The sequence below is a fragment of the Acinonyx jubatus genome, chromosome D4 (assembly GCF_027475565.1).
Source record: "Acinonyx jubatus isolate Ajub_Pintada_27869175 chromosome D4, VMU_Ajub_asm_v1.0, whole genome shotgun sequence".
In the NCBI taxonomy this organism is placed as follows: domain Eukaryota; kingdom Metazoa; phylum Chordata; class Mammalia; order Carnivora; family Felidae; genus Acinonyx; species Acinonyx jubatus.
In genome coordinates, this window is record NC_069391.1 from 86,245,654 (window position 1) to 86,271,603 (window position 25,950).

The 25,950-nt window shown below is 39.3% G+C and overlaps 1 protein-coding gene across 1 annotated transcript; it reads left to right on the top strand.

Annotated features, from left to right (window-relative positions):
• Nucleotides 1-2,018: 2,018 nt before the first annotated feature.
• Nucleotides 2,019-25,669, top strand: CDC37L1 (cell division cycle 37 like 1, HSP90 cochaperone). The gene is made up of 7 exons (XM_027041143.2): nucleotides 2,019-2,326; nucleotides 6,451-6,732; nucleotides 9,607-9,700; nucleotides 15,893-16,008; nucleotides 16,368-16,490; nucleotides 20,163-20,327; nucleotides 24,037-25,669. The coding sequence occupies exons 1-7, from the start codon at nucleotides 2,195-2,197 to the stop codon at nucleotides 24,136-24,138; spliced, it is 1,014 nt and encodes a 337-aa protein (XP_026896944.1). The 5' UTR covers nucleotides 2,019-2,194; the 3' UTR covers nucleotides 24,139-25,669.
• Nucleotides 25,670-25,950: the final 281 nt, after the last annotated feature.

Consider the following 25,950-nt stretch of genomic DNA (forward strand, 5'->3'; position numbering starts at 1 on the left):
AATGTGTTTGAGGGTAAAAATAACAAGATTTGCCGTTGGTTCAGATATGGGAGGTGAAAGAGAGGGGATAAATGAAAGCCACCCTCTTTTGAAGTTGGTGGTGGTGCTGCTTATTGATATGGAGAAGATAGGAAGAAGTTTGGGGAAGGAATGGAATCAAGAGAGGTTTTTTGGGGAAATATTAAATTTAAGATGTGCATTCAAAGGGAGATGTCAAGTCAGCAAGTAGACACATGAGTCTGAAATACTGAGGTTAGGTCAGGGCTTGAATTTCAATTAGTGAGTTGTCAATACACAGATGTTATTTAAAGCCACGGGAACAGACAAGGTCCTCCCCACTAGCCAAAAATTGAAGAACTTTAAAATTAGAGGTCATTTAGAAGGGGAAGAGACTGCCAAAGAGCCTGAGAAGTAGTGAGACAGGTAAGAGGAAAACCAATATTGAGCTTACTTTAAGCCAGGCACTGCTCAAAGCACTTTATGCCTTCATGGAAACAAAGAGAAAAAAAAGTGTTTTCCCTTTCTTCCTCCCTTTCTGTTTTCTCCTGTGGCTTTTCCTAACCCAAAAGGTTTAGGCACACTGCTTCTCAACTTTTATTTGTAATTATTAAGGTATATACGCACTGAAAAACATTCAAACAGCTTAACACAGGAATGCTAAAAATGAAAAGCGAAGAAACTCAGAAACTTTCCTCCCCAGCCTGATCCACCATTAACAATTCTTGTTTACCCTTCAGGAATTTTCTAGTATATGTGCTGCCAAAGCGAGCACTACCCTCCAGGAATTTTCTATACACACGCACACAAATTGGATCCTTCTCTTGAAAGGTAGATGTAGATATACACACAAATATATATACATACATATATATATATATATATACACATATACATATACATATACATATATATATATATTACTGCAATTTTTTAAATTCATCACATTTAGGAGATGTCCTGTATCAGCACGTATATATCTACGTTTTAAAGACTGATAATATTGCATTGTATTAATATACCATAATTTATTTAGGCTCCTCTATTGATGGGCAATTAGATTGTTTCCTGTTTTCTTGCCACACACACACACACACACACACACACGGAATGTTGCAATAAACATCTTTATAGATAAATCATTGGATATTGGTACAAAAATAACAGTTGGGAGAATTCCCTGGTAGTGAAATTGCTGATTCAAAGCCCTTTAGTCACTGACATTGTCAAATTACTCTCTCCAAAAAGGTTACAGAAATCACATTCTCTTTGAACAAGCATTTCCTCGCATCTTGCCAACACTCGGTATTGGCAAACTTCAAAGTCTGTGGATCTAGGAGACTGAAAAAATGGCGTCTCGTTTTTATTTGGGTCCCTGTAATCGCGGGTAGGGAGGGCAGCAGTGTGCGGTTGCTAGCCTTACACGCTTTGAAGTTAGACCCCCGGGGTGATCATAGCTTCTCTCCTTCAAATGTGTGACCTTGCGCCCCGTGGGTGTGTTTCCCCGTCTTCAGGACTAAATGAGATAACTTAGCAACACAGGGCTTCGTCCGCTATCACCTGCATTCGTCCTCATCAACCGCGCTTGCTCGGCTACTTCATCGTCGACGCGCTCCTCCTCCCAGCCAAGTTTCGCCAAACTCCTGTAGCTTGGAACTCGAAATGAGGGAAAACTTGGCTCTGCCTTTCAAAATTCTCCCCTATTTTCCGCCCACCCTCGCTTCAGAACTGCTACTTTGCAGACCAACGTAGAGGTAGGCGTTGCCGTCTGTAAACAACTTGCGAAGCGGACACGGCACCTCTCGGCGTCCGGGACCCACGGTGCAGAGCGAAGGGAACGCTAGGCCACAACTAAACACTATGTCACCCGCAGCGCCCTTACGGGTATGTTGGCATCGCTCAAAGGTTTCAGAGAACGCAACCTTAAACACGAAGCCCTGACCCACCCCCTTCACGCACGCCCAGACCCTGCCCTCCCAGCCTCCAACCCCCAAGCAGGAAGTGACGTAGCCAAGTCCGTCCGTCTTCTTCCGCCGTCCGCGGCCCAGGCCAGTGCGGGGTGTGCGTCGGCGTCGCGGCCAGCAGAGGGATTCTGGGTAACGGCCCCGTCAGGCTGGGGCGGCTGGCTCCGCGCAGCAGGTTCCGCTCACGCCAAGTCCGTTGGCAGTGGCGGCTCTAGGGCTGGGGGCAGCCGGACATGGAGCAGCCGTGGCCGCCGCCGGGACCTTGGAGCCTCCCTCGGGCCGAGGGTGAGGCCGAGGAAGAGAGTGACTTGGACGTGTCCCCCAGTTCTCCCCGCTGCCCGCAGCTGCCGGGCGGCGGCGCCCAGGTGAGAGGCGTCCCGCGTTCGGGCGCGGGGGCGGGGGGGGGGGGGCGGGATGGGGAGGTGCCGGCCTGGGGACCAGCGCGGCCCTGCCTCTGCGACCCTCCTTGTACCCTGTTCTGCGTCCCCATCTCACTCCCGGGGGTCAGGGGCTTGATGCCATCCCGCGGCTATTGTAGCATCTTCTGAGGGCTTCTGAGAAGGGCTGGCCGTATATTCCCAATCTCCACCTCCACGCACACCTTTTCACCTTGGCTCATTTCTTCCCATCCTGGGAAGATGTTCCTCCCCCTTCGCCGCCCTCCCCACCCCCCCACCCCCCGACAGCACCCAGATTTGGGGCGGCTAACGCTCTAACGTTGACCCTTTGTCTCCTCGTGCGTGTTTTTACCCGAGCACTTTATTCTCTTGAAGCTCTAATACTTGTGCCCACTTAATAGTTAGGAACAGCGAATGGTTGGTTGTGTTTCAATAATTCACTGAGCTCCTGACTTTATACAAATTTAGGATCCAATTTCATTGACTTTGGACATCCGAATAAATTCCGTAAAACCTCGCTTTTGAGGGTGGTGTAAATCCGTTCCATTAATGTGACCATTTCCCCTCCAGTTAGATTTTTAGTTTTGCTCCACATCAGTCTCCAGTGAAAACACATAGGCACACGTTTGCCCTTTTCTTCGGAGTTCTTCCTCAGATTCCCTGTGCTACTTGTAGGTTTCGATCCAGCCTTCTTTCCTCTGAAACTTACCCAAATGAGGTACCCTTTAGGATTTTTCTGAGTCCTGTCTTAGGGAGTGCTTACATACTCATCACCTTATCCCGGTTTTTCTCCTAATCTGGGTGTGTTTTGGAAGAATATTTTAAGAACACAGACTAAACACTAATATGTCCGGAGAAACGGTTATGGATGTCTCTACTTTCCAGGCTTCTTGCAGAGTAGGGTCCCTAAGAGCTTAATTGAATTAACAGCTTTTCTCTAGGCACATCTTGCTGTTAGCAAAGATGAGTGATTTAAATCATTTGCTAATAAGTGTAAGGTCCTGTGCCCAGTACACTGGGTTAGTTGGCTTCGGGGAGAAAAATGCTGTTTCATAACCATAGACTGTACTTCGGCCAGCCAGTCTCTGGGAAAGTGCAAGACATTTTTTAGGAGGACAGAATGAGAGTCGACAGGTTAGTAGTCACCCCCTAATTATGGATTGCTAGTGTCATCTTTATATACAAAATGTGTTATGTGAGCATATAATGAATGTGTTATGGAGGGGGAAAATGAACAGCAGCTGCTCTTGTCAATTTTGAAGGCATATGGAGAGAATAAAAGGTCTCCAGAATTTCAGTGCCTTGTGGTTGAATCACAAAAGTAACCTAAGATAAACTCTGAACTTAGAAAATATCTGTGAGGGGCGCCTGGCTGGCTCAGTCGGAGGAGCATGCGACTCTTGATCTCTGGGTCGTGGGTTTGAGCCCCATGTTGGGTGTAGAGATTACTAAAAAGATAAACTTGAAAATATCTGTGTATTAACTCTTTACTTAGGCACTTGGAATTATAAGCTTATTTAGCTGGAGGTATTTTCTAAGTAAACAGGCTTACCTTCTTCATTAAACGTGATTTCTCTGAGACTCTGTAGCCAATTAGTGGCAGAATTAAAACTGGCACCCACTTCTGACTTCTACTACAGTGTTTTTTCCTACCTGCTGTACTTCCCATCCTGTGATGTCAAACCACGAGGCTGAAACTACCTTTGGTGTTACGTTTTGCCAAGTGACTGATGCTAAGTTTGTCCATGTGTTTATAACCTACTTACTTGTCTTGCTGGCTTTAGGACTTAAGTTTTTGGATTGGAATATTTGGAAAGAATAAAATGTTAAATTCAAATTATAGGCATTTTATAATCTTTTCAAAAAACAGCTTCGGTTTAATTTTACCAGACATGGGGAATCTAGACATCTTAATGTCATATGTGATGTACAGTTCTGAGATCCAATTAAAGTAAAAAGCAGTTCGGAATTTAGAGATCCTGTTTGAGCATTTTTAATTGTAAAGTGATGTTAGTAAACCTAATGCCAGCCTAGTTCCTTTTTTGAATTTATGTTCATGAAAATATAATCATGTTTAATGTTCCCCTAAAACCTCAATACGTTCACAGGTAAAATAGGACCTTTTTTGTTTTTGTTTTTTTTTTAATCATCTCAATACATATTGGATAGTTTGCTCAAATGCCAGATGTTGTCTGTATAGTCTGTGGAGAAGAATTTAAACATGAATCATTTTTAGAATTTGGAAATAAGATTTCTGTGTTTGATTTGAGACATGAATATTTGCTCCCACACAATTTGAAAATGTAGGGCATTTCCATTTGTCCATATGCCTTTCTTAGTATACTTTTGTCTTTTCTTATAAGATAAATTTTATAGCTTCATTTTTCTCCTTTTCCTGGTTCCTGCTCAAGCATAGCTAGGCTACAGTTATTCTTGCTCCTATTTTCAGATAGCAAAATATGTATATCTATATATATTACTTGGTTGGTTAGGGACTTGTGATACCTGGGCTTCAAACCTACTAAATGAGTAAATAAAACACCTGAATAGCAACAACCTCCACATTTGCTGCAGTAGAAATCTAAGACTCGGCTCAAAAGTAAAGACCTTGAGTGCTATTTGCCTCAAATATTTGTAAAAATATTTGCAAAACATATTTGCCACCACTAGTCTGTTACAAGAAGTGAAGAATCATTTATTCATCTAAGACTTACGGAATTCTAGCCCCTCGAGATAGTTGAGTAGACAATTAAGCACAATGTTGTGTGAAAACACCAGTAAGAAGTATGCAGACCTTGGGTGGGAAAGGAAGGATTAGAGAAAATGTAAGGAAGTGATGCCAGAATCTGGAATGGAGATAGGAGTTGGGGGGATGAGGGGTTGCCACACTGAAAGGGGTGGGCGGTGGAAAGAAGCAGCAAACGAGGAGGAGAGTAACTGGAACTGAGTCTAGAGAGATAGTAGGAAGTGAGATCATGAAGGACTGCGCCATGCTGCAGTTTGTGCTTTATCCCAGGACTCTAAGAATGAGGAAAGTGATCAGATTTGGTTTTTGGCAAGATCACTCCAAGTCTGGTAGAATGGAGAAATGGCTTCATGTGAGAAAGGCTGTATTTATATAATTGAGGTATGAAATTATAAGGACTTGAGTAGTGGTGCAGATTAGGGAACAGATCAAAGTAAAATTGTTTGGAATACGTAGTTTGAAATTGTTCTGCGTTTTGGCTGAGAAGTCTTTTTTTATTTTTTAAAATTTTTTTTTTCAACGTTTATTTATTTTTGGGACAGAGAGAGACAGAGCATGAACGGGGGAGGGGCAGAGAGAGAGGGAGACACAGAATCGGAAACAGGCTCCAGGCTCTGAGCCATCAGCCCAGAGCCTGACGCGGGGCTCGAACTCACGGACCGCGAGATCGTGACCTGGTTGAAGTCGGACGCTTAACCGACTGCGCCACCCAGGCGCCCCTTGGCTGAGAAGTCTTAAAGAATGTACCTTCAGCTTTTGTTTTATAGAGCTGAGGTATGTAAGGAATTAAACACTAAAGTGCCCTACATGTAGTGGTTCAGTAAATATTATGATTAATTACTGTTGCTTATGAGTGGAACAGAGGCAGTCATCAGGGTGGACCAGTTTTGTTTTTTGTTTTTGTTTTTTTTGATAGCTCTGCCTGTTTTGACTAGGATTAAGTTAAAGACTATCTGTGTGATAGAGAACAAAACCCTAAAAATCTGGTTTTCAGCATATTGTAAGGTGAGGAACTAGATTTAAGCTTTTGCTCCCAATTATTGTGCTGTTTCAGTACTACGAAGCTGTCAATCAAATGTTTCTTGAGCACCAGCTTTGTGTAGAACATTGTGCTGATTATCAGGCTTTTTGCCTGATGGTTGTCAAGGAAGTGGTATATTCTAGATTAGAATCTAGTTGATGAAGAGAAGACCTGTAATATAAAAGTATAACTGCATACACAGAAGGCAGAATACCTGTGTGCCAAAAAAGACTACAGAAATCCTTGACTGCAAGAAGATAAAATTGTGCTGCACCAACATACCCGTCGCCTTCTTCGTTTCTTACAATATTGTTTTGTTTCCAGATGTATAGTCACGGAATTGAACTGGCTTGCCAAAAGCAGAAAGAGTTTGTCAAGAGCTCTGTGGCGTGCAAATGGAATCTCGCAGAAGCTCAGCAGAAACTTGGTAGCCTAGCCCTGCATAACTCGGAGTCCTTGGATCAGGAACATGCCAAAGCACAAACAGCGGTATCGGAGCTGAAGCAACATGAAGAAGAGTGGAGGCAGAAAGAAGAGGCTCTCGTACAGAGAGAGAGAATGTGTCTGTGGAACATGGATGCCATTAGCAAGGATGTTTTTAATAAGGTACGACCTCTGATTGGGTCATAATGAAAGGAGAAGAAATTGAGTGTTTGTACAGACCAGTTGTGCACATTTGGTAGCAAAGCGGCAGAATGCTGTGAATGGTGTCCGGTTTTGACAGTTTATGAAAAGCATTGGCTACAGGAAACCTGTATCCCCGTAGCGTCGAATGGGGGTGGTCGTGAAGGTGACTGTGTGGCGCGGACATGAAGCATAGCACGCCGAATGTGAGTGTTGACTGGAATCAGACCGCCTCAGACCTCAGCTTTGTCACATGCTGCTGCTTGTGACCTTGGGCAAGTCACTTAACCTCTCTAAGCCTCAGTTTACTCAGCAATAAAGGGTGGGTATGAAGACTAAATATGGTAATGTCTTAAAAGCCCACAGGACAGGGCCTGGCATGTGGTAAAGCTCAGATGTTATGAGAGCTCTCTGCTGTTTCTGTCGGCTTGCTGTCCGCTGCGTAATGCTGATGTGCAGATGCGGAGTTTATTAACGAGTGTTTCACTGTTACTTCCTGGTGCGTATTTAGTAAACCTCGGGTAGTAATCCAGATTTAGCATTACCAACGTAACCGAGAGCACTAGGACAGTACTTTTGCCAAGTTAGTAGTCATTAAGAGTAGTGTTCTGTTTCGCCCTCGATTACGTGGGCTTTATTCTTTGACTGTCGTGTCTGAAGAAGAAATGGGCAATGAAATTCATTTTTACTACTGTGTAAAGTAGTACTTCTTTTTCTTTGTAAACTTAACTCAAAGCTTCAGGGATAGACTGTTCTTTCTTGTGTAAGTCATATTCACTTTATCTTTAACCATCATTACTCTGTAGACTTCTCAGTCTATGACACTCTTTGTTTCTGTCCTAGCATCCACTCCCAACCTACCCTCTTAAGCGCTTTTAATTTCCTTCCCTTGGACCAGCGCTAGTTCTGCCGCAGCAAGTAATACACACAGGTTAAATGTACACTACAAGCTCGATCAGTGCTTTATTACGTTGAGAAAAATTGTGAGCGCAACGTGTTTATTACAAAAGACGAAACAAGGGCGCCTGAGTGGCTCAGTGGGTTAAGTGTCTGACTCTTGATTTCAGCTCAGGTCATGATCTCATGCTTGTGAGATGGAGCCCTTTGTTGGGCTCTGTGCTGGGCATGGAGCCTGCTTGGACTTCTCTCTCTGTCTCTGTCTTTCTCTCTCTCTTTCTGTCTCGTTCTCTTCCTCCCCTTCTCCCCTTCTCCCTTCCCCCCTCCCCCACTACTCTCCCCTAAAAAAAAAAATTTAAAAACAAAACAATACACCAGTATGTAAAATAGAATTGAAAGGCTTCCTTCACTTCCAGTTTCATTTCCCAGAGATAACCACTGTTAACAGTAAGTTGTATCTTTCTAGACTTTTTATGTACTCATGCCAGTGTATATTTATTTACCCCTGAACACATACCAAGATCATTCTTTATCTGAATGATTCACTGTGTCTATATATATTGTTTCAAGGGGTGTGTCTTCTTAGCACTTACTTTATTTCTGGTTTGCATTTATACACCATAACTATTTAAAATAATTTTTTTCTTCCAGAGAGAATGGTCAAAGCAGTGTTTCTTTGTTTTATAAAGTTAATGTCTCCTAAAACAGGGGTCACAAAGAAAAATTTTCATTTGTCTCTGCTTTCAATTGTTTTTTTTGTTGTTGTTTTGTTTTTGAACTTGGGTTATGACATAGCCTACATTTATACCACATTTTAATTAGGATTATCTTTATCTTCCAGTCATTTGCTCAAAATCGTACATTGATTTTGTCTGAGAGCTTGAGACTTGAGAGGACTGGTCTAGATCTGCGCTGTCCAACTCGATAGCCGCTAGCCACATGTACTATTGAGCGCTTGAAATGTGGCTAGCCCGAATTGAGATGTGCTGTAAGTGTAAAATACACACCAGATTCTGATAACTTAGTACAAAACAGAGTAACAAATTTCATTAATATTTTTTTGTCTTGCTTACATGTTGAAATGATCACATGTTGGATATGTTGGTTTAAATAAATGGGTTACTAATTTCATCTGTATCTTTTTGCTTTTTAATGTGGCTAATAGAAAACTTTATATCTGTGACTTGGATTATATTTCTATTGGACAGTGCTGGTCTAGATAGCAGGATATGTAAAAGAAAAAATGCTTTTATTTTGAAATATGTAAATTTGTGTGCTTTCAGATTATAAACTGGCAGAGCTGGTTTGCAATTTTGTTTTTTGGCAGTGATGATCTCAAGGTTTAAATGTGACCACAGAATGTTCTGAGAAACTGTCCTGCCAGTTTTTCTGGCTAGATAAAAACTTCATCTTGATCTGCTTTATGACTTATTTAATTGAAAATAAGCACTTCCTTGATAGAATTTGCACTTGATTTCAGAATCAAATTGTTTGGCCTTTCCTAAGAAAAGTTTAAAACCAAGGGTCTATATTTTAGGCGTATGTCTTAGCCAAGAAGCTATATCAGATATACTTCATTCTCTATATGCTTTGAAAATCTAAGTTTATTTCCAGCAAGAACTCCGAAGATTAGACTAGAGCTGCAAATATTTAATAGCAATGAATAACGTAAATTTACATGCAATTCATGTAAAGGATCTCTCTGTGCTTTAATAGGGAATTTGTATGATTTCTAAAGTGTTTATAATTTTCACACATCACTTTTTAAAACTGTTGAAACTAGTACAGAAAATTTTAACTTTTTAATTAAGTTTAGCAGATAAATTTAATGATATAATATCAGTATAATGTACCATCTTGTTATAGTGTTTATAGGAAGGATTGCTAGGCATTCAGTATCTGAGAAAGATTCAGTTAGAATATAAAATCTGATTTTAACTTAAAGAATTTTTTTCTTAGAGTTTTATTAATCAAGATAAAAGAAAAGAAATAGAAGATGAAGATAAATCCAAATCATTTATGCAGAAATATGAACAAAAAATCAGACATTTTGGTAAGTCTGCTGCTTAGTTTTCCTTCTTTTATAAAGTGATACCATAAATATGTGTACAGAAAGTGTCTGTATTATAATGGGTACCAAAAAGAAGGTAAATGACAAAATTCCTTTTGGGTAGCCACTTCTGGCACAGTTGTACAGCTCTTGTTTTAGACCCTTTTTTTGGATAATAAATAGATTGACAGCAAACTAAGTTGTGAAGAGAAGCAAAATTCAGTCTATTATATAATGCTGCCCTCTAAGACCTAGTCTTTGTTTACTCCATAGCATCTTTCTGTTTCCCAACTGGTCTTTGCTCTTCTCTTTTTCCCTCTTTGCTTCCATGGCATCTGATTATTTTATGGGGATAAGATTAGCATTCATTATTTTCAGGTTTTGGAATAGTTGCTGTATAAGTCACGCAGATCCTTCAGCTGCTATTTGGGTAAATACAGTAATAGAAATATATCTACAGGGTACTGAAAACAAGTTTTCTCTATTGAAGAAAGACTGCGGGCTTGGGGTGATGTAGTGAAGACTTCGCACAGGAGGTGACATCTGAGCTAGACTGAAGAACACATAGGAGGAGGTCCCCGTGTAGATGAGGGAGCAGCAGCGAGTGCAGAGTTGGGAAATAACATGTTGCGCTGCTGCGTAAGCAGTGTGGTGCTGTTGGGGAGAGAGTGCTTTTGGGAAGTGTTAGTGGTTAAGGTTCAAGGTCTGTATTTTGATCCCAAGTAACATGTTAATTTAGTAAACATAGTTTTCATTTATAGTATGTTAATAAGCTTATTAAGTGACATTTGGAAATATATTTCCAATGGTGTTTTTTTCCCCCTAAGTGTTTAGAATTTCATTCATCCTTCAGTTATGTTAAAACGGTTGCTACTACTTTGGATTTTTCCCCTTTTTATGTAGTTCATTCATAAAGGATTCATTTTTCTCACTCTCTGTTTTAAAAAAAGGAAGGCTGTGTATTCGAATTAAGTAAAGAATAGAACTTGACGAAGTGAACAGGGTTTACTTTTTAAAATTTTGTAAATGAGTCTTGGTTGTGATAGTGTGATTGGCCACTCCCACCTGGAGTCCTTGCTTCCTAGCCTGTGTGTCCCACTGCATGTACTAGAAGAGCATCTTTTAAGGTGCTCTCACCCAGATGGCCTTCTGTAAGCTTTGGAGCCATGGGAAGCCTAATGGTGCAAAATGGTCCCCTCATTTTTGCTGCAAACAGAGCACTTTAATAAGCAATTCCGTGTGGGAGAATAACCCAGCCTCACAGGGTATTGTAACCCATCTGGCACTACGACTTTTTAAGTCCTCAGCAAAACATTTAACCATTCCATAATACCTGCTTCTGGGTGGTGATGTTTATAGGACCAGTGAATTTCATGAGCCTCTTGTCTTCATGTCTTTTGTTGTAGAATGAATTTCTGGGCCAAGAAATAATGTGAAGTGGGCAATAACTCATTTAGTAGGACCACAGACATATTAGTGGTGGAAGCATGGCACCACCATGCGCTGGTTTCTGCTACTGGCAAATTAGGTATTGAGAGGCTATCCTGGAATATCCTTAATGGGGAGATCCCATGCCATGGAATCTCTGCATAATCTCAAGTCTGCCACTGAGAGTCCTGAATTTATACAATATTATGCAAACAGGGAGATGGCTGAGGAAAAAAGCTGACTTGACCTCCATACGTAGAGGACTAATAAGGAGAGGTTTTGCCATTGCGTGTTGGGGCTTCCATTGTCTCATCCCCTAAGACTAATCAGAGCCTTATTGTCTTCAAAGTCAACCAGACCTCATAGCCACTCCCAGATTCACACTGTGCCTGTTTTTTGATGGAAATGTACGCTGCCTTTTTCCTTTGGAGGAGATGTCCTACTTGCCGCAGTTCCTTGGATCCCTAGAAATGTTACTAAGGTAGTAGGCTCCCAAATTTTCCATGTGTTTTTTTCCTACTTTCTGGCCTGCATATATCTTACCAAGACGTCTGGGATACCTGCCACTTCCTGCTCACCAAGTTCTGTCAGCATGACGTGGACCAGCTTGCAGGCATGCGGGATGGTGGGATGGTGGAAGTCCCTGTGGACTGAATTGTGGCACAGAGCAGCCAGAGACCTTAGGCAGCTCAGTGAAAGTGTAATGCTGTTCCTGCTGGGTGCAAGCAAATGTTCCTGGTGTTCTGTGCTTATTATGGTGGAGAGTGAAGAAAGCATCTGTCAGGATTATGACTACATTGATACACTTCTTCAAAGTGTATCACATCTGGAATAGCAGCTGTAATTAAAGTTTCCAGCAGAGGCTTTCCAAACTTGGCTTGCTTGCCCAACTCTTGGAAGGCACGAGCCTGAGACACAGAGAGCTGTGACGGGCTCCGGTGACCTGACACCGGTACTTCTCTGCGGTTTCATGTGTGCCTGACATTAACATTTCCATTGTGCTGTTTGTTGACCGTCTTACTTATGTGACTTCACCATCTAATGATAAATGGTACAACCATATTGTGGAGTATTTTGAAGCAATGAAATCTTGGATTTTCCTCCCTACAGTTGAATTTAATTTATTAATTTAGTTAACTCATGTTTTATAAATATACCAGTTTAGCAGCAAAGTCTGTTTTCAGTTTCCCAGTTTTATTCCAAGTCCTGTGCATCTCTGACCTCATTTTCTTTGTGATCATCAGAACTGCTTTTTGATGATCTAACACGGTTTTTCATGGTACATCAGCTTTTCACTTCCAGCCAAAGTTAGCTGTGATTTAACATCTTTGAATCTATGTGGGATGTCGTCACTGGAATTTTTACTGAAAGATGTAAATGTTTGCGTAAATACTCTGATGGGATTTTTCTCATTTGTATTGAAGGTAGATATTCCATTTCCTCAATGTAAGCGCTTACACATTGCTTTTCAAAACCACATTGATACCCTGTTTGTTGAAAAACATTTAGTATAAAAACTCCTGAATAGAATGTGGAGTGAAATGAATAGAAAACGAATATGCATGATATGATTCTAATTTTTTTTTTTAATTTTTTCAGTGTTTATTTTAGAGACAGCGAGCACAGGAGCAGGGGAGCGGGGAGGGACAGCAAGAGAGGGAGACAGAATGAGCTCTCAGCACAGAGTCTACTGTGGGGCTCAAACCCACGAACCGTGGGATCATGACCTGAGCCAAAGTTAGACATTTAACCAACTGAGCCACCCAGGCACCTAATTTTATTTAAGTAATTAAAAATAAAGCCCTGGGGCCCCTGGGTGGCTCAGTCAGTTAGGTGTCTGACTCTTGATCTCAGTTCAGGTATTGATCTCAGGGTCATGAGTTCAGGCCCTGCACGCTGGGCGTGGAGCCTACTGAAAAAAAAAATTCCAGAAAGAAATACATTAAAGTGTTAACATTAACATTAATCAATCATCTCTTGTAGTAGGATTGCAGATGATTTTCTGGATTTTTCAAATTCTTCACAATGAATATACATCATTTTTATAACATGAAAAAGAAGTATTTTTAAAGGGTTTATCCTAAGAATTCAAGGATGGCTTAACATTGGAAAATTTATTAACATGATTCACCATATTAACAGCTTATAATAGTATCACCACAAGACTTGGTGATCAGTTTGATGTGGGAGGAATGGAAATGTCTAGAGGAATTTCTAGAATTCTTGAGTGGGTGACATGGAGCCTGTGAAGCACTGCAGATGGCAGGGAGAGAAAAATGGGTTTGGTTTCAAATAAGAGGAGTTTATGTGCAAACGTGTAGGTAGAAATAGTTGTCTGGTGGCAGGTGACTGGAAATATAGGTGATCTGGGACTCGGGAAATACAGAAAAAGGTTATTTAACTTCCATTGAGAAATTCTCAACCTTGTTGGGATGTTTTCCGCAGCTAGAGATAGGAAAATCATTAGTGTAATTTGAAGGATTCAAATCTGTTATTCTGTAAGTATAATGCCACGAGGAAAGGGAAATCAATAAGGTCGTGTGTCTCGGGCAACCATTTTTAGAATCCGGTGGAATATCGAGAGCTGATGGATGGATTGGGATTTAGATGTTCAGGAAAATACATACGTGGAAGCACACAGTGAAAGCATTCTAATTCATCAAGATAAGGTTTTTCGAGCAATCAGAGATTGGCCGGCCGGTTGGAATGACTATATTAGTCTTCTCCAAAGCGTCTAATATTCACTGAAAGAGTGAATTGTTCCCTTTTGTGTTGATACTGCCTAGTATGTACCCTCTTGTCAGGCACTGTCCCCAATGCTTCATGTGTATTAACTCATTTAATTCTCAACAGAAACCCTCTGAATGAGATACTATTTTTAGCCCTATGTTACAGAAGAGGAAAAGGAGGCATAGAGCTAGCCAAGGCATAGGAGATGGTAAGGCCAGTATTCGGACCTAGGCCGTTTGTTTCTCGAGTCTGCTTGTTTTAGTCACCACGAGAGATTGTGCTACTCATAGTTTGTTTACAAATTGTAAAATAACGTCACAGTGATTTCAGGTATGTTGTTCCACTAAAGACTTGGAGTTTCTTGAAGTATTTTGTTCATAAAATTCCACACTCTTTCCACGAAGGTGTGTGTGGGCTCTTGTAACCTGACGTGTCAGTTTCATGATAATCGGTATGCATTTTTGAAATCAAGTGATGAGAGGTATTTCTCAGATGAAGAAAAGCTGTGGTCAAGTATTTTGTCTTAGGTATTAAATGGATAGTTTAAAATTTTTAACATTCGATGACACCCTCATGATCCCTATAAATGTCACTAACCATTTCGTATTATCCTTCCTGTAAAAGAAACCAAAATGGATAGGATTTGGGTGCCTCAGTAAGTCATGATGCTGCCATGGAGAAGTAAACAGAAGCAATGCTCTCTGTGTGGATGGTGGATAGAGTTGAAATACCTCTTCAGGACTCTAACAAAGCTAACGCAAAACTGCTTCATAGGATTTATTTTATGGCTTCAGGTATAAGAAATAAGGATTATGCTTTCTTTAGATCTGACCCTCAGAAGTTATTAGACTCTTTAACTGTAGCTTGAGAAGTAGTTTTAAGTAACTTTCAAAATCATTGTTTCTCAGAATTTAAAATGCCCTAATCACTCCATCTGAAGCATTGGGAACATACTTAATAAAACTCTTTACGAGAAAATGCTAAAATGCTTCCTCCCTCCTTTATTTAAATGAGAAACAGTAATCATTTCTTTTCAGTTGATTCCCATGTGTTGCTAAACGTGTGTTTGTCAAAAAGACATTTGTCCTCAGTTTTGTTCTTTGTGTTCTAATGTGGAACTTTAACATATAGAAGTTCAATTTGTATCTAGAGGAAAGATGTCACTGCCAAACTATTGACACCACCTAAAATTTCCAGAATGCTTCAGTGACATACAGACTTCTTTGGATGAGTCTTAAGAGTCTAAAGCTAATGTTGTTCTACTTAATTTATTCATGTGTAAAGCTTACTGGACAAAGATAAAAGCTGAATGCTTTGCTGGTTCCATGATGGTATTGGCTTTTTGGCCAAATTTCTTATTAATTTGGATAAAGATACAGATACACCTTAAGTAGTATTTGGATTAGCTTGGTATTTTGAAGCAAAATGGCATCTGCTTTTAAATACGCTTCACTAATTTCTAAAGGTTTTCTGTGTGTTATAAGCATGACTAAATGGTTAAAGTACATTTACTTTTATCATACTTGATTGGTTTTCTCTGCTGTCAGCATTTGACTTTATCAGCTTAGACATTTTTTAATAAATTAGAGATGATGGGGTTTTTCACTTTTATTACGTCTTTGCTAAGTATAGTTTCTTGAGGTTTTGCTTTCTTCTCCATATTTCTAATAGAAAAATTTGTATTCTGTGAGTAAATAATATTGAGCGTCTTGAAATCATTTGTACTTACTTCTGCCTAGGATGACCAGCCAGTTTGCCTGGAATTTCAGGCATTCCTCAGATGCAGAATTTTTTTTACTTTAAATCAGTCGTCCTATTTTAACCTAATTATCTGAAATGAAACTTTCTGTGAATTTTGGAAGCTGTTTCCAATATATTGGGTATTGCTTTAAAAGAGTTTTATTCTCCTTTCTATGCTCTTTTACCATAACCTATTGCTGTAGTAATGTGAATTGTCTTTAAAGAGAATCATTTTAAAATACCATTTCTTTGTTTATAAGAGTATTTGACAGTTGTGACTTAATCCTTTTTTTATAGGTATGTTGAGTCGATGGGATGATAGTCAGAGATTTTTGTCTGACCATCCATACCTTGTATGTGAAGAAACTGCTAAATATCTTATTTTATGGTGTTTTCATCTAGAAGCTGAACAGGTATTGTGTAAACCTTGAGTTTCTGGGACCCTTAATTTAATTCTGATATGCTTTTTTGGTTTTTTGTTTTTTATGTTACTTCCTTTAAATGAAAACAGGAAGGTTATTAAATAGAATTATAATTTTTTGTTTTTAGACCTACTTGAGTTTACCGTGGGAACTTTTATAGTTGTTTTAGTTAGCATAAGGAAACTTTGCCAGTAGGCTTTTTTTGCTGCCTCATTTCTTTGTTCCTGTATACTCTAAACCTTTTTCTTTTTTAGCCTATTTGAAAATCATGTTTTAAAATCCACATAGTAAGCACAATGTCAAATATATTTCCAGAGGTATTTCTTGGTAATTTTAATGTCTGTTTTCAGAAAGGGGCTCTAATGGAACAAATAGCACATCAAGCTGTTGTGATGCAGTTTATTATGGAAATGGCCAAAAACTGTAATGTGGATCCAAGAGGGTGTTTTCGTTTATTTTTCCAGAAAGCCAAAGTAAGTAGCTATTTAATATTTTTAAATGGGAAGATTAAGGGGCGCACCTGGGTGGCTCATTCCGTTGAGCATCCGACTTCAGCTCAGGTCATGATCTCACGGTGTGTGAGTTCGAGCCCCGCGTTGGGCTCTGTGCTGACAGCTCAGAGCCTGAAGCCTGCTTTGGAGTCTGTCTCCCTCTTTCTCTGCCCCTCCCCAGCGTGTGCGCGCGCGCGCGCTCTCTCTCCCTCTCTCTCTCTCTCTCCCCCTCCAAAACAAATATTAAAAATAAATGAATGGGAAGATTAAGCCTTAGCTGAGACCTCTTTGGTCCATATACATTAAAGGAAGCCACCCAACCAGAATGCCACAGGCTAAACCCTGTAGATTTTATACCGGGGGAAAAATTACATTGCTGATCTCATGCTAATTTAGACTTAAGGGAGCTCTATAAGAGGCCAGTAAGTATTGACTGCCTACAAATGCAAGGACTGCAGCTTAAGATGATGCGAGTATAGTGTAGGCACGGTAATCCTCTATGTATAGAGCTCACAGTTTAACAGAAATAAAATAAAAGAACTCACAGTTAAAGAGAAATGACCTTTGTAATGGAAAAAAACAAGAAACAACCTAAAACTTCAACAACTAGAGGAATGGATAAAAACAGTCTGTGGTACATAAAATATTATGCAGACATTAAAATTTAAGAATTTTTAATGATGTGAGGAAATGCTTTGCTGTAAATCAAAAGAAGTGATATGTATTGGCCATATGAAAGAAAAATAGACAAATCTGGAAAGATTAAATCCATTTCACACTCTCTACTAGATTAGTAATGATTGAAAAGTTGTACAAGAAGAACAGTTAAGAATTCACATTCACTCTTGTAGAGGTATAAATTGGTGCAACCACTTTGGAAAACTTCCTAGTAGAGTTGAACAAGTGCTAAAACCCAGAAATTCTAGGTGTATATGCTAGAGAACAGGTTTCTCAGCATGTGGTCCAGGGACACCCAACAGTCTTCAAGACCTGGTTTTGGGAGGCCTAGAGTCAAAACTGTTCTCATAGTGACACTAAAATGTTATTTGATACAGAAGCAGATGTGGGAATCCAACTATCTTCTGTTAAGCCAGACTTGTCAGTAAATATTTTTGTTTCAGAAATAGGGTTGGTGTTTTTTTTTTTTTTTTATAAAAGTGTTATAAATGTTTACATGTAATGAATTTGTTATATTTTAGATAATTTTTAAATGCCTGGGTTTTAGTTTCTTAACACAGTGAACATTGACAAATAATGGCCGACATAAACAGGAGCTCTTCAGGTTCCTCAGTCATTTTCAACAGTGTAAAGGGAGTGGGGGTCCTGAGAGCATAAAGTTTGAGAACTGCTGCCCTTGAGAAGCAAGGCTACATGTGCAGATACATAACGTTCAGAGGAGAATTGCTCGTGATCGCAAAAGCCTGAGAGCAACCCAGGTGTCTCTTGACAGTAGAAGGAATAAACTGTGGGATGTTCATTTGGTAAAATAGTAACCAGCGTCACTGTGGATGAAAAAGCAAAGAGTAGCCTATATATTTTTTTTTTAATTTTTTTTAACATTTATTTATTTTTGAGACAGAGAGAGACAGAGCATGAATGGGGGGAGGGCCAGAGAGAGAGAGAGAGACACAGAATCTGAAGCAGGCGGCTCTGAGCCGTCAGCACAGAGCCTGATGCGGGGCTCGAACTCACGGACCATGAGATCGTGACCTGAGCGAAGTCGGACGCTCAACCGACTGAGCCACCCAGGTGCCCCCCTATATTTTTTATGAAGTTTCAAAACAAGCAGAACTGAATAATATGCTGTTGAAGGATACATGTGTAAGCAGTAAAACCAAAGAGGCAAAGGAGTGACTTGATACATTTCAGCATACACAATTAGATGTTAGAAGGAAATACACCAAAAACTTAACTTTGATAATATCTGGATGGGAGAATTATAAGTGATTTCCATTTTCTTTTTTATATACTAGAGTGAAAATATTTTCTTTTATGAACAGGGGAAAAATGTATTAAATGTATTGAACTTTAACATATCAGAGTGATAGTAGCTCTACCTTAAATGTTGTAAACTCTTCTAAAGTGCAGCCTAAGTAGGAAACTTCCCCAAAACAGTAGAGTTTTAATGAGTAATGATGGAATTGGTATTTTAGTTATGCTTATGATGACTGTTCTAAATTTCACTTGACACATAGGTATAATAAAAGCCATACTTTCTTCTTTGCCTTACATTATTGGTTATGTTTGGACTAGTGCTTATAATAGAGTAATGGAACATAGCCAAACTGTGTCTATCCTTCGAAATTTACTTTGTCAAAGTAGAACTGAAAAGTCTTTAATCGTAAACATTATGTTCTCCATAATTTTTTTTTAAGTTCAGGAATAACTAACTTTCATAGAGTGCTCACCTTGTGCCAGGTATTGTTCTAATAACTTTACATGGATTAGCTCGTTAAATCCTCATAAGATTTTATAAGGTTTATTATTTTCTATTTTACAAGTTAGGAAAGTAGCATAGAGAAACAAAGCAAGTGACCCGTGGTTCCTTCCGGCAAGAATCAGTCCAGTCTCTCCAGACCTAAATCCCTAGGCCTTAGGCACGCCAGCACTTGTGCCGCTTGGTTCCTTTACTAGTAGTTGCATAACCGTTTGAGAAGGGTTACCTCTGGATATGCAGGCTGACGTCCTGGGTGTCCACACAAGTGCCATATACTGGTTAAAGTGAAATGCTACAATTAAAGAAGTGGCTGCTGAATTCATAAAAAGATAAAATGGCAGCACGGAATGTTGTCTGCATGATGTATATGGATATAATGTTAATAACTAATCCACAAGACCTAGACTACATTAAAGAAAACACAGCATTCCACACAAATGGGCCCAGTGAGATCATGGAATGAGATTTTGACAAAATCTCTTCCATCATTGAACTTAAAGCCTAAGGTCCTGTTAGTGTAGGGTATGTGCCATGTCATTCTTTACCTGCAGGGGAGACTTAAGTGGAGGCGACTGCCAGTTGGGTGTTTTCCATCAAGAATCTTGCTTGTATTACATACGTCATTGGAGGGAGTTCCCCTCCTGCAGCATACTATTCATACTTTCTTCTCTCCATAGTGTTGAAAAGGTATTTGCTTCACTAAAACACTAAGATGCTTCCGTAATGGAGGTGAATATTGAATTTTATTTAGTTTTCATGGTTTTGCAAATAGGGAGTATAGAGTTGGAGAATTATTATAAACAGGTAATCGATGGAGAATTAGAATGTTTTAAGAAAAGCCCTTGGTTGTTGCTTGGCAATGGGAAGGGATAGAATGAATATAACAGGTTAAATGAGACTTACTTTGGATCCTGTCAAGAATCTAGAAATATGGAGAATACCTACTTTCTTTTGTTATAGTTGTGTGTGTGTGTGTGTGTGTGCGCGCGCTGTTTATTTTGCTGGAGCAGAGAAAATGGACGAAGCCCATTCTTCGTATTCCTGTGAAACTGGTAGTTTTCACAAATCTGACAAGGATCTTGGTGTTTTCTACATACATTTAAACTATTCACCTTATCTTTACTTCCTTCACTTCAGATCTAATATATGTTTGTTAGAATTTACTGTGTGGTCTTGAAGTCTTAAAAAACAGTCTTTGGTTCTTTTGTGTTTTCTAGGCAGAGGAAGAAGGTTATTTCGAAGCATTCAAAAATGAACTTGAAGCTTTCAAGTCAAGAGTCAGACTTTATTCTCAATCACCAAGTTTTCAGCCTATGACAGTTCAGAATCATGTTCCCCATTCTGGTGTTGGATCTATAGGTTCGTTAGAATCCTTATCACAAGTAAGTTGGAAAAACAAATACTTTATAAACTTATTAGTTCACACAATTTTTGTTCTTTTGGACTATTCTTACATGTAATGTATGTGAGGTCATTTTAAATATTTTCGCCTCAAAAGATAACTCTTTCATCTCATGCCATGTTTGGTCACTAAATAAATGTCTTCCCTCCCTTGGGGATTTAGACACCAAATTCCACTCCTTCAAATATAGAAGAGTTATACCTAAGCATTTTTTTTCTAATGTTTATTGATATTGAGAGAGCATGTGTGCGCGAGCAGGGGAGGGGGGAAGAGAGAGAACATCCCAAGGAGGCTCCGTGCTGTCACACTAGGGCTCGATCTCATAACCTTTGAGATCATGACTCGAGCCAAAATCGAGTGTCAGACGCTTTAACCGACTGAGCCACCCAGGCCCCTTGTACCTAAGCATCCTTAAGGGCAGGTGTTACCTATTGATCATCTCAGCGCGGCTCCTGAGTAGCCCCTCATTCTCAGTAGAACTATACTGTGAAGAATTTCTTAGGATGAGTTGGCTTCAGAGCATACATCTCAGTGGCAACCAAGGTGATTTGTTCCATGAGTTTATTTAATATTGTCTTATTAAATGTTGGCGTTGCTTAGCAGAGGTAGCATGCTTAGTATGTCAGTGCACCTTATGCTAAGCTGCTCTTTCTAGTAATATGCATCAACTGTCTGAGCCCCTGCAACAAGATCAAGATAAAGCTGTGTCGCTTATGTCAGAAGGAGAGGTTAGGCCACTGGTCTGATACTGTGGATTGCAATTTTAAGTTACCACAACAAAATTGCTGCCTGTGCTAATTGTAGTGGCATTGTAATTGATCTCAGTCATCTCTCATTTCCAGACCCCAAGATTCTAAGACCAACTTTAGTCAGGTTAGTCTGTTGGCTACATAGTGAAAAGGGAATTCTCATTCAGAAGACAATGGGAGGAGAGCCCTGTAGTTTTAAATCTCATAAAGCAGTAGGAATTGAGATTTTCAGTACCTATACCTATGACTATAATTTCACCATTTCCGTTACATAAATTGTAGGCCAAAGTGACAATTTAAGGACAAGAGTTGATAATATTCAACTCAGCCAGAAATATTAATTCTCAAGGACAGAAATAATGAAGATCTTGATTTTTACATAATTAGTAATGTTACCTCTTAGATAGGTAAGCAATATTCCCCCTTGATTTGTCCTGCAGAGTATCTCTTAATGTCTTTAAATATGGTAATGATTTCCCCTTCTTTGAGAAATAGCCCACATCTAACTAGTCTTTCTCGAGGGACTTTTATGACTGTAAGACACCATCACATCCAATATATACAATATATAAATCTCCTAAAATGAAGATATCCCATAATGAATACAAAGGAAAAAAGAGACTTGGAGGGACGTCATTGATTCTGAACATAAGAGGGAAAAGATCTACGTTAAAAGAGAACTGGCCTGTATTACCAAAGAGCTGCTTCTGGTCTGAGAGAACTAAGTTCTTATTGCACATACCGGTAGCAGCTGAGGCCTGCTGCCAGGCGTTCCTTGCTGTCACATTTGCGAGGTGCGGGGCTGAGATTGTACAATTTTGACACTTTGAAATTGCTATTGTCGGGGTTGTTCAGACTTAATTCCTCTGGGCTAACAGACTGTTCCTCGTGGTTGGAAAAGTTGAGCATTCTGCGCCAATCCTCCTGAGGGAGGGAAGGGCTGTGTAAAATTTCAGCTGGATGCACCGAAGGACTTTTGTCTGGTTGAGGGGAAGCTTTTGGAAGAAAAGCTTACCATAATGATGATATCCCATTTTTATTATCATCAGTCTGTAGATTGCAAAATACCTTCATATGTTGTTTCATTTAATCTTCTCAAAACCCTGTGATTCATTTTCATTCATTTTTATGGATGAGTGAACTGAAGCTCACGGAGGTTGGGCGGTCGGCCTCAAGTCAGTCCAGCGGTTGATGCGGCTGATCACTCCGGTCCCGGATCTCTGTCCCCTGCACTGCTCACTCACCTGCACTACAGACGGTTGTTGAATCGCACGCTAGGAACAGGACGAAATATGCAGTCATGGCCCCTTGGGAGGAACCGGTCACTGGGGCGAGAAATGTGTTGGGAATGCTACTAGATGAGAATATGGGGTAATCAGTTCAGTTTAAGTTTGGATTAGGTTAGGTGTGTTCATTGCTTTTTGTTTTTAAGTCTCTCCGTAGATTTTACAGTTCCTGGGGAGATGGATATTGAGTTCTGGAGGTCCTCTCCTGTCCAGTCTTGGTAGAGTAATTGTAAGCTCCGTTCTGAGGGCCTTTGGAATTGGGCTTGTGTTGTCAGTAAAGGTCTTAGCTCTGTTTCTTTGGAGAATGGGATAATGTAATGAGGGTTTAATAATTTTTTATAAAACTTAAATTTGAGTAACACTTTAGCTTTTCATTTTTTTTTTTTTCAGTTGACAACAATCTTGTCAAATAAGCCAAATCCCCTCATCCCTAGTTTTGAGAGAACTAATCAAGGCCTCTTGGAGGTGTCATGATAGTTACCCTAGGTTTTTCCTGTAGACCAGCTTTTTAATCTACTACGGTGTGCTAAGTTTTCTCTTCCAGGGTTACATTGCATTAGGTGGTGATGGCAGGACTCGAACTGAGGTCTAACATCACGTAAGTGTTCCAGACCTCACGCAGTTGTTCGTGCCATTGCCTTCATCAAGACTTGATTGGGAATAATCCACCTTCTGGCTAGCTTTTTGACTTTTACAAATAATGGAATTACACATATTTACTTTACTAAGAGGATCTTCTGAAAACCCCGCCTCCTTATGAGATGGGAAAGTTTACGGCATCTATCTTCTCTTTGGGCTGTTTTCCTCATTGGTGTTCATTAAATAAACAGATGAAACTGGGTGTAACAGTAGTAAAACACTGAGTAGCTGGCAGATATTCAGAAGAACAACTGAATAGACAAAATTGAATTCTTAGGGAAGAATTTCCTAAAGTCCTGGGTCTTTAAGGGCTTATGTCCCTAGTCATGGTGCTTTAACAAATAATGGTTTTGTTTTTGCATTTATTAAATAAGGTTTTCTTCTTAGCTTTAGAAACGAACAGATAGAATATTTAGGAACTACAAAAATTGAAATTAAAATGTTCTTTTATTCTCAATTTTTAATACTTGGATCTAAGTACCTCTCAAAAGATTAATAATTTCTCATTTGAGTTTATTTTTAATCTTTGAAAAACCAAAATACACTCTGAAGGTAACTAATTTTTACTCGGTAATTGTATTTTTTTCCTTATTCAAGTGTTTTGCATTTTTCATATTTACCGTGGTAATTAGATAGTAATCTTTAAAACACATTGCTGACCTAAAGTCATATCTTTTTTAAATTATCAGTAGCTTTGTGCACATAGTTACGTGAAAGATGTACCCTTCTATGACTAAATAATTTAACTTGCACCGTTTTGTTAAAAGGGAAAAAAAGTTAGTGTTTATTACATTTCTGTTTTTTACGTATACCATCTGTCTTTGCCACATCCTCTTTGGATGGTCCTGTCTATTTTTTTCATCATCTTGGGTTTCAACCCAAGTTTGACCTCTGAGTCCATTTTCTTTGCCACATACATCGCAGAGAAATAGTGTGAAACTGAACATGTAGTTGTGTGTGCTGGCATAAAACTGGTCATCATCCATTGTTTCTTCCCTCTATTTATGTTTTCCAGAATCCAGATTATCTTCAGTATTCTGTCAATACAGCTCTTTGCAGTTTAAACTCAGTGGTACATAAAGAAGATGATGAATCCAAAATGATGGACACTGTATGATTTGGTTAAGACTGCTGAGGCCAAGTGCTATTTTGTTACAAGAAAGGAAGAACTTGGCTATTTTCTTGACACTTTTATGGGTGCTGCACTTTATTTTTGTTCGGTTTTGATGGGAGGGGAAAAAAAGAGTACTGAAACGTTTTGTAAAATTTTTTTTATGTGCTGCTAGGTTTTTTGTTTTTTTTTTTCTGAAGAGAGGAGAGTGATACCATATGTTGTGGGACGTCAAACTGGACTTTGGGTTTTTTTGGTTTTCTTTGGCTACTAAATTTGCCTTTAATCTTATTGTACTCAATTTTGGAATCAAAGTAGGAAAATCTGCACAAATGCAATGTTTACAAGAACCGGTTGATTCTAGGAGGCATCTGCTACAGTCTCTTTTTATATGGGTATGTTCATGTCCTACGCTACAAAAATAATTAAAGATAAAATGTACTTGTATCCTGCTAATTTAGCTGTCAAATCTGGTGTTTCATCATATTAAAAGCAATAAATCAGTAGTGGATAATCTACTTTACTAAATAAGCTGGGTGGTAAACATTAAAACAAAGTCTTTCCCTTTAAAATAATATTACATTTGTATTTTCGACACCATCAGTTAAATCTTTGAGTATACTACCATTTTTATATAGATACTGACTTTACCCCCTATGTATTCTCAAGACTGTATTACTTAGAAGTTAATTTTATCCTGTTGACTTTTTAATATTAAGGGTTATAGTAATATAAAAAGTGATAAAGCTAACCTAGTTTTTTTTTTTTTTTAATAAGATAACTTCAAGCTCACTCTTAATTTCTTGACATAGTTTGGGATCTCTCAGGGAGCAAGTTTTAAAAGAATACTAATGGCCTATAAGAACAAACAGGAAGAATATTCTGATTTTTAAAATCATGGTTGTTTGTTTCATTCTTTATGTAGCCCAAGGACTTTTTTAAAAGGCAGGAGAACTCTTGAAGACCTCACTGCCTCGAGCTGCCCAACTACTTCTCAGAATTTGGTGATCCTTGTCGGTAATGATGGCTTTTACCACATTTGTCCTCGCTGTCCTTAGGTCAGTTACCATAGAATGCTTCTGAGCTTTACTACTTCCTATATAATTCACTTCAGATGTGCCAGGGCGTGTGATGACTCGTTTTATTTGGAAGTAGATGACAGTGCTACTTGTGCTGTCCTTGTTATTGAGGATGAATCTTCGGACTTAGGGGAATGTGGGCTTCGGTGTGTATTGAGTGTGGTCTGTGGCTGAGTCCCACTGAGAGCAGCAGCACACATCTGGAAGACGGCTGACTGGGATTGGGAGTCCATGTCTCAGTTTGAGAAACCGCTAACCCGTACGGTGATCAGACCTGTGACCGTAGCCTCGTTTGCACCTTGGTTTGGCTGAGGTGATAAGGCACGTGGCACCAGTAGAAATGGACTGGAATTACTGACTCACACTTCTGGAACATCACAATCTTCCTGGTTTTCAGAATAAAACTTTGTGCTTTTGATATAAATATATACGCTATAATAAAATGTTTGACTAATTTATATGGTAATATTCATCAGCCTGTAATTTTTTTTTTTTTTTTTTAAACTAATGACCTACTTATAGAAGTTTTTTCTTTTTTTCTGTTCTGGAGCAAGCTCTTGTTTTCCCTTCCTGTCAAATAGAGAATAGACACAGGAGCGAAATCCCTGATTTCACTGACATGTTTCTTGAGCCGTTACTTTCCATTCCTCAACTCCACTTTTCCCCAGGATTTGCCTGGAAGCACCCAGATTGTTTTGGATTTCATTTGCCGCCTTTAAGTTAAAGGTATTAAGGACTG

Coding starts and splice junctions, on each gene's coding strand:
- CDC37L1 (XM_027041143.2), top strand. CDS start 2,195: ATGGAGCAGCCGTGGCCGCCGCCGGGACCTTGGAGCCTCCCTCGGGCC. Junction 2,327..6,450: donor TGCCGGGCGGCGGCGCCCAG/GTGAGAGGCGTC, acceptor TTTTGTTTCCAG/ATGTATAGTCACGGAATTGA. Junction 16,491..20,162: donor TATTTTTCCAGAAAGCCAAA/GTAAGTAGCTAT, acceptor TGTGTTTTCTAG/GCAGAGGAAGAAGGTTATTT.